The following is a 14,855-nucleotide window of genomic DNA, read 5'->3' on the forward strand; positions in this document are numbered from 1 at the left end:
TTTGTTGGTTTTGGTTATTTTTGTCTCAGCTTTTGTTCAGACTTGATGTTTAATTGATAAAAGGCATGAAAAAGACAGAACTTTTTTCCCTTCTCATCTTTTGACCTTTGATAATGTTGAGGAAAGGGATATTGTTTAGTCACTGTTTTATGTATTCAAGGTTTTTTTTTTATTATTAAAAAAATATGAACATGACATCTGTTTCTGGAATCCTTGATATGCTCTTGGGATGTGTTTGTTTCCCAATTTGTTAAGAGCATGAACAGAATCCAATATTTTCAATATTTATGTGTGCTGTGAATTCAGCGTGAGCCACAGCAGTGGGGTGAAGACATTCACACCATCAATATGTATTACAATTTTGCCACTAGAGGGTGCAATATTTAATGCATTTTATTCTTAGTTTTGCAGTTCAATAATTTAATCTTTTAATTATAAGTTTTTGGGGGTTTTTTTAGTAGAAGACGGTGTTATCTTTTGGTTTGAAAATTTCTGTAGTCCAGTCCTAAATTTGAAAAATGTGTATAAATTGTTGATCCTGAAGTGTGTTGTTACGCAGTCTTAAATGAAAGGCTTGTCATCCATTGTGAATTTAACTAAAAAAGTAGTTGTAGAACTTCTTTTTAGATTGCTAGCAAATATATTATGTTCATGTAGTTTTTCTTCATCTTGAATGGCACATACCAGTTTGAAAAACATTGAATATATTATTATATAAAATTAGAAGAGGTTGACTTGCTTTTTATAGATTTGAGTATAACATATATTTGATGAGGTATTTGAATTGCTCAATTCCATAGTCATGTGAATTAAAATTGAAAATGGTGTCATTGCAGTAGCTATGTGTCAGCAATAAATAGGCAGTGTGTGTAAACCAGGCAGATAAATGGATTTACAGAATTTGTCCATTGTAACTTAACTGAAATACTCTCTAAACGAGACCATCTGTGAGGTTTTTTTTTTTTTTTTGTATTGTATTCATAAATTTAATGTAAAAATCTAAAATGCTCACATATTCCTCTGTGATTTAAGGCAGCCGTTGAGATGAGGCTGAGGCATTAGAAATGTGCTGCTGCAACGACTTACTTTTTTGCTCCTAAGTATTTTCAGACCAAAATAAAAATCTTGACGGGCCTAAAGCGCTTGAGCAGAGATCAAACGCTCGCTTCACTGAAGTGATTGCCCTAGTTTCCTCAGTCACGTGTAGTCAGTTTTGAAGTCTAATTCTTAAATACCCACACAGATAAATATAATCACCCTCAACTGAGCACGTTCAGTGAGCTTGCAAAAATGAAAGGATAAACAGGGAACTGGGGTGATTTTCACAAGATCGCAACAGTGCTTCAGAAAGGATCTCGGGCTTTTTTACTATCAAAAATAGTACAGTGGATGAAGAGGTGTATATATATATATATATAATTCTTGTAACCAAAGTAATTGGTAAAACCCTGACATAGTTCTGCTGAGGAAGGACTGAAAGTAGGCGAATCCATCTCCTCTGGTCAAGCAAAGGTAATGCCACGCTTCAGTTGTGAAGTCAATTCACTCTGATCTATCCCAGATCTCCCTGGACTTTCGCAGACACCAGGCAGCCATAATGAAGCATTACTGGAACATTTTATTGTTTAGAAATAAGACATAAGCCAGAGTAAACCCAATACAGGATGTGTAACAAGACAAAGACGAACATTCACAGACCTTCTACCTACTGACAGACATTGCTCTGGGTTTCTGAAAATTCATTTTGTGATAATTAATTTGATGAGAAATAGTGTGAGAATATAATGCTAAAATGTACAGGTCACAATTGATACCAAAAGCAATATTCCATATACACATAATCTTTTAAAATTTGTGTTTCATGATAAAACTGCTTATATGAAGCTGATCCGGAGATGCTGAATTGAAGACAAAAGTCTACGCACAGAACAATGAAAGAAAATTCCTACATCTATCAATGTCTAATACTTCTATTATTTCTTCTATGCCTAATGTTACCATGATGAATAAATGTAAGCATATAGTCATTTTCAGCTATGGATACATGTTACAAAATACCCTTGCATAGCCACTGTATATAAAAATAAAAAATGTTCCCAATAACAGCAGCTACTTTGAGCTAGAAGGTGACTGGGGGGAGATGCCATGTCATCTGAACTCAGCTACCAGCTAATCTACCCTCAGGGGTCACATCGTTTACTTTTCATTTGTCACAATTACTGATTAACACACCGGTCATCACAGACAATAACACGAATGAATAATATTCAGATGTGCAAAAACATTGCAGTCTGCAGCCACAGATTGTAACCTAGTGACAATGACAGAAAAGTTATACTACTTCTCTGAACAGGAGCATGTAACTTCACCAAATGACAAAAATTATTTCCTAACACCTATAATTTGCATTTATTCACCGAGCACTGTCTGGTTCAATGCAAGACGAGATCAGTCGACAGCATTTGTGGCATAATGTTGATTACCACCAAAATGGTCTGGTCCCTCGTTTTCTTAAAAAAAAAGCATTAAAGGGGTCATATGATGCGATTTCATTTTTTCCTTTCTCTTTGGAGTGTAGGTATTTTAGGCACCTACAATGGAAGTGTATGGAGATATTTTAAAGATTTTTAAGTGTGAAGCTTCTAATTTTATGAAAGCACTTTAATATTTCTGTTGAAACCTGTGTGTTATTTGAGCTGTAAAGCGGTTTAAACTATTTTTAGTCAATTTAGGGGTTTAGTGGTTAAACTGTGAAATGGGATATAACTTCACATAGAGAAAGTTTGGGATTTTTTCACACTAAAATCATGTTAACATGTCGTGTGGTGATGCTATTGAAAGTAATACAGTAAATATCTTCACTTTAACAGACTGGCCTAATTCACTTCCATTCTAAGTGCCTCAACTATAAAGATGCATTTACATTACCAAAATTTTAGAAACATTTTGAGACAAAAAGTGTCTATTGTGTATTGTTAATAGTGTAGTGATGTATGACGCACAGTTCACATAGATGTCACTTTCAAATCATGCAGCTTTTGTTCGTGGCGAATTTGTGCGCTAAACTTAATGTTCTTAAATCTTTTAATGGGGAAACTGATTCCTAATTGCATGGACTCCTATTGAAAAAATGGTAAATGTGATGGTACCTTAACCCAAATATTTGCTTTCTTTTTTAAAAGTAAACAAGTGACAAGTCCTTTAATTTGAAGTCAGACCCCTATGATGCTTGAAACAGTCCATAAAATCATTAATCTTTTAATCTACTTGATTTCACACCTAAACCAATGTTATCAAGTATATTAAGTGTATACAGCTTTGTAACTGTTAACAAGCAGCAGGATCATTCAGTCTTTGCGACATCTACACCATGTAAAACTAACGATTAGCATTTGACTGATTGAAAGAGAATATTAATCAATGATTGCATCATGTTTTGGGGCATTGTGTTTAAAGGAAGACTTGAAAGATTTCACTTTGTTAGATAAAATGGTGTAGAATTGCGCGCATTATTTTTTTTACACCTAATTTAATTATATTCTGAATAAAAACTTGTCATTTTTATTTCGTACAATACAACGAAATTAAAGTGAAAATGCCGGCTTCTTACATTCAGTACATTTCTAGGTAATTCCCATTTCAAAAAAGTGCTCTTACGTAACTCCCGTGTTTATCATGCACGCCGCATTCAAATCTCAGGTATATCAGTAGACAATAACACTACTGAGAAATTCACAGTATTAAAAAGGCCAGATACATAATCGCCGAAAGTGCAAATCAGATTGGAGCTGACACACAGCGTTGGGATGCCAGGACAGCTGGGCAGCCTTGTCGAGGGAAGGGCGTCTCAAAGTCATGCTGCTGCTTCCAGAGAGGAGACTTACGTCACACAGCGACAAACAGGAGACCGGGGCAACGGAATGGGCTACTGTGACGGAGAGTGTTTCTTTGGAGAAGGTTTGGGAGGAGCGTAGTACGAGAAGGGTGTGATTCTCAAGCTGAAACGTACTGGGGAGGGGGATCCTTCGGTGGGATGGCGACTGCCTCCTCGTAGGGTGGAAGTAGTACCTGAAAGTAAAGCAGTAACATTAGTAAATGCTTTCCGTATACAATATGTTCCCCTTTTCTGTTGTATTTCACTATGTTCTTAGATTAAACAAGACGCAAAAATGAAAACGACAAGAGAATAGCCATTAGCACACATGTAAAAGACACGTTAGCAATGTTTGTCGTGAATATTAGCTTACTGTGCAGTTTATACAATAATCTTCTAACTAGATTTCAAAATAGTATATGAAACAGAACATATTATGCAAAACAAAAAGTTTTAAACAATAGTAGGCTACATTTTTTTCATATGACTTTGTCACGTTCATCTTGGAAGTAAAATAAATTGTTACTCAGCATGTTTTAATCCAATTTTGTGTAGAAATGTCGCAACTCAACATGATGAGTCAAGAAACCATGTCTGATATTACTTCTGGTTCATTTGTCCCATTGGACATAATGGGTCAAGTTTGAGAGCATTGCATTGTGGGACACATTATTCTAGTCGGCTACTGCATATTTTGGCAAATGTAGCAGGTCATCCGTACAGAGCCCTGCATACTAACATTGGAGAAAAAACAATATCATGTTGGAACAAAAAGGCCACAAACTGAGAATTCATTTTCCACAACTTATTATTTGTTCCCTCATTTTTAGTTAAATCACGACTTAACTAAATTAAAACAAGGGAACAATTTAGTACAGTGTGGCCATGACTTAATTAAAATGAGGAAATAAATTAGTACAACGTGGCCATGTAATCAAATCAAGGGACCAAACTGATCAAATGTGGCCATAAATTAATAAGTTGTGCGAGAAAATTCTTAATTTGTGGTCATGACTATTTTTTCTTCTTTATGTCATGTTCGGGGGCTCTGTACATCTGTGTATTTCTAAAAGAAAATGTACATTCTGTACATATTATTAAGTATCCCGGATATAATATATTGTTTTTGTTAATATTTTTAATCAGATTTTATTTAAATATTTTAGTTTTCATTTTAATTTTAGTTCAAGTTAGAATTTTGAGTTTTTGTCTTTATGAGTTTTTTTTTTTTTTTCATGTATGACTTTTTTTTTTTATTAAGTTTTAGTTGTTTTAGTACTTCAACATAAACTTAATGAAAATGAGAAATGTTGAATTGGCAACTAGCTGAAATAAAATAAGTTGATGTTTTTATATTTTATTTTAACAGTTATAATAACCCTGGCATAGTATACATGGTATATACTGAAGATATAATAAGAGTAGCATGGAAGTATGTATTCTGAAAGTAGTCATTGATCTATGGTGTTCATATTGAAGATGCAGGTTCGAATCCTGCCTGCATCATGCCTAAAATTCCATCTTTCTCTTTTCATAATTTCCTAATTTCTTACTGTTTCCATCTGTAAAAATACACTTAAAAATAAATGTAATTATTGTTGCTTTCTAGCCATCTGTAAACCATGGCTGTGTCAGACTAAAGTAAAAAAAAGTATTTTAAGCCACTCTTGGTAAGAGGTCTCCTAAATGCCTTCACCTGAAATGTAAATTCTGTCTGTCACTGCACAGAAAAGGTCATCCTGCGTATACAGAAAAACCAACCAAAAACATTCTGTTATGAAAAGATGAGCTAATTAGTAATATGGTCATGAATGCCCTGAGAGGATCACATTCTCACCTTGTCAGGATGGCTAGCGGATTTCAAATGAACCAAACAAGTGTGGACAGTTATGTAACGGCCTGCAGCTGAATAATGAAAAAGCTCTATGCTACTCAATGATCTTTTATTTAGATTCTTTCCATCTCTTTTTAGAGCATCTGACTACTCATTATACCCGACCCACAGATTTTAATTAGTCCAAATCCCCCCCCATACAAATAAAATGAATCCCTTCCATGCACTGTATGTCACTTTATATAGCGTCTGTCAAATGCATTAAATGCAACTCTTCATCTATGTGAGTTGTCAGTGACTAGAGGGCTTTGAGAGTCAACAGAGAAGCAGGACAGATAGACAGAGGCAGTAAACCGGGATTACGTATGCCAGACAGTGGAGGGATTAGAGGCAGTAGAGGAACACAGCACACTGCCCTCTCTAATGCCCTTCATAAACACTGACTCAACAATACAGAGGGCATGAGGAGACCGTCATCATGATCCTGCTGCGATGCACGTCAGAACATCCCCTATAGCTGTGCAAAGATAAACTCTATAGCAGACTACATGAGACTGAATCACGTGTTGGGCCGTCTGTAAGGTTTTTTTTAGTGTCTTTAAAAGAAGTCTCACCAAGACTGAATTTATTTGATCAAAAATACATTATTTTAAAATGCTATTTATTCCTGTGATGGCAAAACTGAATTTTTAGCAGCTTTGCTAAGCAGTTTTTACTCCAGTCTTTTATTTTTATTACTGTTGAATACAGTTGTGCTGCTTTATTTTTTTTCAGGAAACTATGATACATTTTTCCAGGATTCTGGAAAAATAGAGGAAAAAAAGTTCAAAAGAACCGCCTTTAGTTAAAATAGTTTATGTGTTGTCATTATGGAGACATCTGCAAATGTGAGTGTAAAGAAACAAGACTCCATTTAACAGTGAACGTACGAAAAAAATCCTCTGACTTACTGTAGTGTCATTTGTGGTGACATAAACCAGGACCTCTGTAGTGCTTCTTGTACTGACGTATCTGTAGCAGTTCCACACACAGGCAATAAGGTAAGCCTAAAGAGAAAAAGAGTAAGAACAGTCGTTGATGCTAAATAAAACACCACCATAAATCATGTGCATATGGTTTAAACAATAAAAATAATGAGCCACAGATACACTGCCTTGTCTACACTATTTAATTTCCAGGGGCCGGTTGCACCAGCTGGACGTACACCCGGTTGTAAGACTAGGCTGGACGTAAATGGCGCTTTAAGTCGTGCGTACAATTTATACCCGTTGGATATGTCGGCGTGGACGCGCATTGTCTACGCCGGGCATTGTTGTGCCTGATCGTAGTTTCAGTTGGTGCAACAGGTGTAAATATTTATCGTAAAGCAGGACGTTGCAAAGCCCAGCGTAGGGCTTACACCCAGCGTTTTTACGTCTAGCTGGTGCAACCGGCCCCAGATGGCAAAAAAGTATAACAAGAACATATGGGACAAATAACATGAACATTAAGATTTTTTCATTTAAAATCCATTTTTGTTTAAATTACACACACAGTGACAGTATGAGGTAAGGTGTATATTTAATGTGCTATAACTGGTCACCTTTCGTTTTTTCTTCTTCATTTTTAATCATAACCTTTTATCTTTTTGCATTTATGTTAGAGAAATAGTTCACCCAAAATGAATACAATGCTGTGGTCGGATACATAAACTGCTTAGACTAGTCTTAATAGTTTGACACCTAATTTGTTTCTGCAAGACTGGTCATCATTTTTTAAAGTCAGTTACATGAAAACATAGATTGATCTACTCTGAATCTGAAAAGTAAGACTGATAGAGACTTGGTTAACTGCTAGTTAGTCAAACTAGTCTTAACGTGGTGACTATGTTTATGCAACTGGCCCCTGACTAATATAAAAAATGTCAACCAAATATCTGGTTTTACTGTTCAAGAAATTTACTCCTTTAGTAAAATTTACAGTAAGAACTAAGTTTCCAACACATTTACCTCTAAATTCAATGATAATGTTCATTCTCAGAGGCATTCAGATTGATTTAGACAGATCGCAATGCAATAAACAACCTACTAGACCGTCATGCATACAACAGCAAGGGAAAGAGGTTAATTTTAGCACACTGGGTTTATCCCAGCAGAGTAATCTGCCTCTCTCTAATGCGTGCAGGCTGTCATAAAGCGATTTGTATCACATCTGAAGTCAGGCTTCTAGAAGGACAACACAGTGTTTGTCTGAAGCAGTCATATTCACAGTCATCTTGCAGGCTACTGTGCATCACATCTAGCTATAGCGAACCAAAAATGATCTGGTAGATCACAATAAAGGGGAAGCAGTACAGTCTGAATACTTTCCGTACCCACTGTATAGCGTCTGTCAAATGCATTAAATGCAACTCTACATCTATGTGAGTTGTCAGTGACTGGAGGGCTTTGAGAGTCAACAGAGAAGCAGGACAGATAGACAGAGGCAGTAAAAACGTAAAAATTACGTATGCCAGACAGTGGCGGGATTAGAGGCAGTAGAGGAACACAGCACACTGCCCTCTCTGCAAAAAAGTATAACAAGAACATATGGGACAAATAACATGAACATTAAGATTTTTTCATTTAAAATCCATTTTTGTTTAAATTACACACACAGTGACAGTATGAGGTAAGGTGTATATTTAATGTGCTATAACTGGTCACCTTTCGTTTTTTCTTCTTCATTTTTAATCATAACCTTTTATCTTTTTGCATTTATGTTAGAGAAATAGTTCACCCAAAATGAATACAATGCTGTGGTCGGATACATAAACTGCTTAGACTAGTCTTAATAGTTTGACACCTAATTTGTTTCTGCAAGACTGGTCATCATTTTTTAAAGTCAGTTACATGAAAACATAGATTGATCTACTCTGAATCTGAAAAGTAAGACTGATAGAGACTTGGTTAACTGCTAGTTAGTCAAACTAGTCTTAACGTGGTGACTATGTTTATGCAACTGGCCCCTGACTAATATAAAAAATGTCAACCAAATATCTGGTTTTACTGTTCAAGAAATTTACTCCTTTAGTAAAATTTACAGTAAGAACTAAGTTTCCAACACATTTACCTCTAAATTCAATGATAATGTTCATTCTCAGAGGCATTCAGATTGATTTAGACAGATCGCAATGCAATAAACAACCTACTAGACCGTCATGCATACAACAGCAAGGGAAAGAGGTTAATTTTAGCACACTGGGTTTATCCCAGCAGAGTAATCTGCCTCTCTCTAATGCGTGCAGGCTGTCATAAAGCGATTTGTATCACATCTGAAGTCAGGCTTCTAGAAGGACAACACAGTGTTTGTCTGAAGCAGTCATATTCACAGTCATCTTGCAGGCTACTGTGCATCACATCTAGCTATAGCGAACCAAAAATGATCTGGTAGATCACAATAAAGGGGAAGCAGTACAGTTGTTTCACTTTACCTTAAAGGCTAAGATGCATCCAACAAAGAGAAGCACTGCTAATACTAGGCACATGTTGTTTGTGGACATCAAGTCCTCTTTGTATGGAAAGGTCCCAGGCTGTTAAAACATAAAGACACATCGAGTCAAAAACGGAATGATACTTTGCAATATCAGATCTGCAATAGTCAGATCAGATCCTTACCAACTGCTGAAGATAGTCCTGTATAGTGTTGGGGTAAACGACAACACTTATTGCTACCAGTGTGTTAAGAGCAAAGTCAAAGATCTGGTAGCAGAAGAAAGGTATGATCCATGCAGCATGTTGCTGAAAGAAAAGAAAGAAATCATTTTACTACGCAGCACAAACTGATGAATTAAGCATTTGCATTTATTAATTTAGCGGAATCATAATAAACAGACAAATAAATAGTCTTATTTAATGAGTTTCAAAGGATCCTTCAAGCCCAAATGAAAGATCTGTTTTATTAACTCACCCTCGTGTTTGAGTTCAAAGCAAGAAAGAAAGTCTTATGGGTTTGGAACAACATGATGGTGGGTAAATAATGACAGAGCTTTCATTTTTAGGTGAATAATCCATTTAACAAGCAAGTTGTCAAACCTTATATGCACCGTAGGTCGCCATTCCACAAATCAAAATCATCAGCAATGAGACTGCAGCAGCGATACACATGTCTGTGGAGGAAAGACACGCAACATCAGATCTGCACAAGGAATATTGAGTTTCAGGAGCAAAAATTAACCATCTAGGACTGGGTAAAAATATTAACTGTAATCTGAAATTCAATAATCTAATATCAGTTCTTAAAATCCCAAGATTGATCTTTTAATATGACAAGAATTTCACTAAATATTATTTTGCAGCAAACCTTGCACCCAGCAAATTTCACTCGAGTTTCTGCTGAGCTCACTACAAAAATTCAGTTTACCAAATCATGAATGAATGTTTATATTTTTAACATCAACTGTTTTAATAGTGTCAATGTTAAAAATAAATGTTTCAATAATGCAAACTTAAGAGCATTCTAAAGTTAAGTTCACAGTATCAGTCATAGAGAACTTCTTATAGGCAATAATTCTACGAATTAACTGCATCAACTGAAATGTAGACTGGGCCAGATTAATCTAATAAAATCCAAATCTGACTGACCTGAATGAGGAATTTAATTGAAAGTGTACTGAATCAAATTAAGACTGTTAATCAGAATTCAAACAAATCCAAACTTTAGTGGCAATACCCAGAACTATCAATGAACCGGAAAATATATCTATGTAAAATGTAATGAATTTTGTTATTATGCACTGAAATTTCTATGAAAATGCATTGAAATATATATATGTAAATTGTATAGAATTGTCATTATGCCTTCAAATTTCTTTAAAAATTCTTTGAAATATATCTGTCAATTTTAATGAATTATTAATGTGAAAGTGAAATTAAATATATCCGTGTACATTTCTGAATTATTCATTTATGAACAAACTTACTAATTCATCAGAAAAAGCTAGAGACTGACATATGAGCCAGTAACATTGCCTGCCGAAGTTAAAATTTTAGTAGTTTAGCCTAGTGCTCACAAGACGTTACAGGCACCATGAACTAGTTACCTGACCTACTATCTACAGTGTTGTGTTTCCAAAACAGCCACCAGACTCTCATTTTCTCCAAAACACAGGCATATCTCATATTATTGAGAAATACAAACAAAGCAGCATGCAGATCATTTACAGATAATAAAATAGCCTAGGAAGCACATAGTAGTTTTCAGAAGGGAGATTGTTTGAACACACTGCCAACAGGAAGTTTTCTGGCATTAGTTTATAATTTCCCAATTTTTTTTAAGAGTATGTCATATTATCACTGACATCCTGAATAACTATTACACATTGAGTTCACCTAATGGCTGATATTACAGAGTATTACTCATCTCTGACACTTTTGATTGGGACGCTGTAACTCTATCAAATTAATATGAGCTGCTCATGCTCTCAGTACTGTAGGTAGTACATCGAGTTCAGTGGTGCTGGTCTTTGAAATAGAGCTCCCTCCAGTTAATCCCCTCCATATGTTAAAGGACACTCCACCGTACACTCGGTCTACTTCAGCGCCTATTACAAAACAGGCTTCATATAACAGAGGACAGATGCAAAGCTGCCCAGACCAATTACAAGGAATCATAGTTTAAACCCTGCTGATGAGTGACGGTTTTAATCAAAGTCACCAGAGCCAGAATCTATAGCTGCACAGACAGCAGCGCTGATGCCGCCAGGAAATACGATAGCAGCCTTTGAGCTATTGCTGAACTTAAAAAGTTGATGATGACTTGTTTGCTCATACTGGAATTTAATAACTATGGGGGATTAAATGACTCAAACGTACTTGCATCGTCCATGACATCCAAATCCGTGTCGAGTTCGGAGCTGGTGAGGTGGTAGTGGTACTGGACTGGGTCATTGAGAGCCGACAACAGGATTAACAAAACCACTGCATTGATGAGCTGAAAAGGACAGAGATTATTAATAAAAATATATCTATATATAAATTGGGTGAAAACAAACAACATCAGTTGAAAACTTGAAATTGGTGATATATGGTGTAAATAAAGTTTTAGAATAAATTGCTCAGATTAACGAAGTTTACTCTTCAGTTTTTCATTTTTCATTAATATCTTGTGTGAAGTATTAACATACAGTCTAAAGTATGTGCATAATTCACTTTCATAATATTTGCCACATAATTATATATATATACAGTATTTTTTTGCATAATTAACTTACATTTTATAATATATGCCACAATATCATATTAAAATTCTCTCTCTCTCTCTCTGTCTATATATATATATTAGAATAAATATATAATTAAATATATTTATAATAAAATAAAAATATATATATAGAACATATATATTTAGAAATGATACATATCGCTGTGCATATTCGCCGGGAAGTCAAAATTTAGATTTATTTTGAGGGGATGTAAAACATTTAAGAAGATACAGTTGTGACCTTTTGAGACAACAATATTGTCATTCTACATGGGGCAAGTTGTCACAGTGGAATCTGGGTTTATCATCAAAATGTAAACAGAAAAGTAGACATTAAACACAACATTTATTAAACACTAAAAATACAAAACATTTTGGCTAACAAATATTGTAAATAATAAATTGTATTAAATTTAAACATATTAACAAACATAAATATATAAATAAAATAAACTTGCCCCAACCTGAAGAATAAGATATTAAAACGACTGGCTTCTTTGCTTAAACTAGACATGGCTGTCTAGGAAAAACAACTGATTTTTTTTTTTTTTTTAGTTTTTCTTAATTTGTGATCTACATCATACACCTATTTAAATCTTTTATAGTGACAAAACTATCCTTAATGACAGGAGTTACACATGGATATAAAAAAACATAAGTAAAAACCGGAGCAAACATGTCTTCAGACTTATTCTCCCTTGGTTAAAAAAGTGTTCATATAATCCTCAGTGTTGATGAGGACACAGGAAGAGAGCAGATGGCCCATACCAATGAGACTCTCTGTCTGTGTGTGTGTGTGTGTGTCCGCTAAGCCTCTGTGGGCGGCTTGCAGCTTCTTGACTGCATCAGGGGATTTACAGCTCTCAGCCAATGTAAGTTAGTTTAACAGCAGCAAAACAACATGGTGGCTGTACAAAGAGTGAAATGTTCTCAGGTTCACCTGGAATTGGGACTTTTGCAATACTCAGCTATACTTATTCATAGAAATATATTCAAATATTTGACAATATTTTTGTCCTCAGGGTATTTTTTATTCCTTTTTTAATTCTGTGTTTATTTGTATTTTGTTTTTTTTTTAGTTGTACAGCACTTTGACAACTTCTGTCGATTTCTGTAGATTTTTAATACTAAAATCATTGTACTATACCATTTAAAAGTTTGGGGTCTGTTTTTTATTTGTTTTAAAGAAATCATTACTTCTATTCAGCAAGGATGCATTTATTCAAAAGTAGTTAAAACAACAACAAAAAAACTATTTTAAAAAAAAAATGCTGTTCTTTTGATCTTTCATCATCATTTTTGTTCATCAAAGAATCCTGAAAAAAAAGTGTCTTGGTTTCCACAAAAATATTAAGTAGCACAACTGTTTTCAACACTGATAATAAAAAATGTTTCTTGAGCACCAAATCACCATATTAGAGTGATTTCTGAAGTATCATGTGCCTTTGAATGATCTTTTCAATCACAGCCTTGGTGAGAGTTCTTTCAAAAACATTCAAAATGTTACCAACCCAAAACTTTTGAATGCTGGTATACAGTAGTCAATTTTTGAAGTGGATCAAAACCTTAAAGTTGTCCTAAAACCAAAATGCATTCTTGTCTTAGGACACATTTTATGAACTTTTTTTGATCCACTTCAAATGTTGACTACTGTATATTGGCAAATACACTCCCAGATCAGATGACTACTTTATTAAAAACAAAGTTGACAAATATTTGACAACTGCCTTAAATACAGATAACTATAATTATTGTGATGAACAAATAATACTTTATTGTATCAATTAACTATAACAAATGAAAAACTATATTTGTCAGGTTTTAACAACAGTATAGCATGGCTACCACAGAGGATGGTTGCTTAACAAATCCCTATCCCTTTGGGGGAAAAAAGCATAAATCAATGAAAAAGGATGAATGTGCCACAGATCTAATATTCAATGAGAAAAGGCAGGTGAGGTTAGTCTCTGTACACGTGACACAAGACTTATTGTCAGGATGCAGCAAAATCGATACCAACAGTTCATTTAGTATATTTTTCTACTGCATGTTTGGTTTAATTTCAGATTAGAAAAAAAGAAGAAATACTATAAAATAATAAAAAAGATTTGCATTTTCCTAAATATCAGTTCTTGCAACGCAATAAAAGAGTGTAAAATGACAGTTAGAAATGTCGTCAACACAAATATTGCTGGATAAGTAAAGACTTCTGTGCACAATGTGCTGTGTTTGTAGTATAAAGATAAATTAAACAGAAGCCAGTTAAAACATGCAAATATTATGAATAGGCTGCGGGTTATATTTTGATTCCTTAATGTATCAATGTACGTTTAAACAGCAAACCTAAGACTGTTATTCACAGAAGTGTATTTTTGCTAAGATTCGTAAAAAATAAAAATAAAAATTCGAAAAACTCAAGAGCCCAAACAGCATTTTATTTTTATTTAACAAATCAACAGCTCTACGCTCAAATAGCGATCTTCTTTTATTTAACAAATCAACATAGAAATATTGCATTGACAAGTAAACATGATCATTCTTAAATCCATAAACTGGTAGAAATACATTGTTTGAGTAACCTCTAGAATGATAAACTAAGGCAGGCATCCGATGCTAGCCCAGAGTGCCTCAGAAACACATGATCTACTGAAATTTACAAAACGACCATGGGCAAAACACCACGAAGTCAACCCAAATATGAATAGGAATTTAAAATCCCCCCTCCCAAACCCACCCCACATCCATTCATCAACATCATCATCTATCATTCATTAAAGCATATTTACAGTGAGTGGTACTTGCACGAGTGCACAGAGAATCAGGACGTTGTTCTTCACTATAAATGGTTAAGTTCATGCAAGTGCAACAATAACATCAATCAAATCTGAAATTAAATTAAATGCCAAACCTGTTAAAAAGACTTCAAAA

General features: G+C 34.6%; 1 protein-coding gene across 1 annotated transcript in view; it reads right to left on the reverse strand.

Annotated features, from left to right (window-relative positions):
- Positions 1 to 3,178: 3,178 nt before the first annotated feature.
- The window catches only part of LOC107710576 (lysosomal-associated transmembrane protein 4B-like), a 14,800-nt gene continuing 3,123 nt past the window's right edge, over positions 3,179 to 14,855 (reverse strand). Inside the window, exons 2-7 of the mRNA XM_016515393.1 lie at positions 11,540 to 11,691; positions 9,761 to 9,834; positions 9,344 to 9,466; positions 9,160 to 9,258; positions 6,659 to 6,754; positions 3,179 to 4,068 (exon numbers count right to left, since the gene is read on the reverse strand). Coding sequence (XP_016370879.1) covers positions 3,994 to 4,068; positions 6,659 to 6,754; positions 9,160 to 9,258; positions 9,344 to 9,466; positions 9,761 to 9,834; positions 11,540 to 11,691 — 619 coding nt within the window. The 3' untranslated portion in view covers positions 3,179 to 3,993. The remainder of the gene's footprint in view (positions 4,069 to 6,658; positions 6,755 to 9,159; positions 9,259 to 9,343; positions 9,467 to 9,760; positions 9,835 to 11,539; positions 11,692 to 14,855) is intronic.

This window comes from Sinocyclocheilus rhinocerous, unplaced genomic scaffold (assembly GCF_001515625.1).
Source record: "Sinocyclocheilus rhinocerous isolate Xijiao unplaced genomic scaffold, SAMN03320098_v1.1 scaffold492, whole genome shotgun sequence".
Lineage (NCBI taxonomy): Eukaryota > Metazoa > Chordata > Actinopteri > Cypriniformes > Cyprinidae > Sinocyclocheilus > Sinocyclocheilus rhinocerous.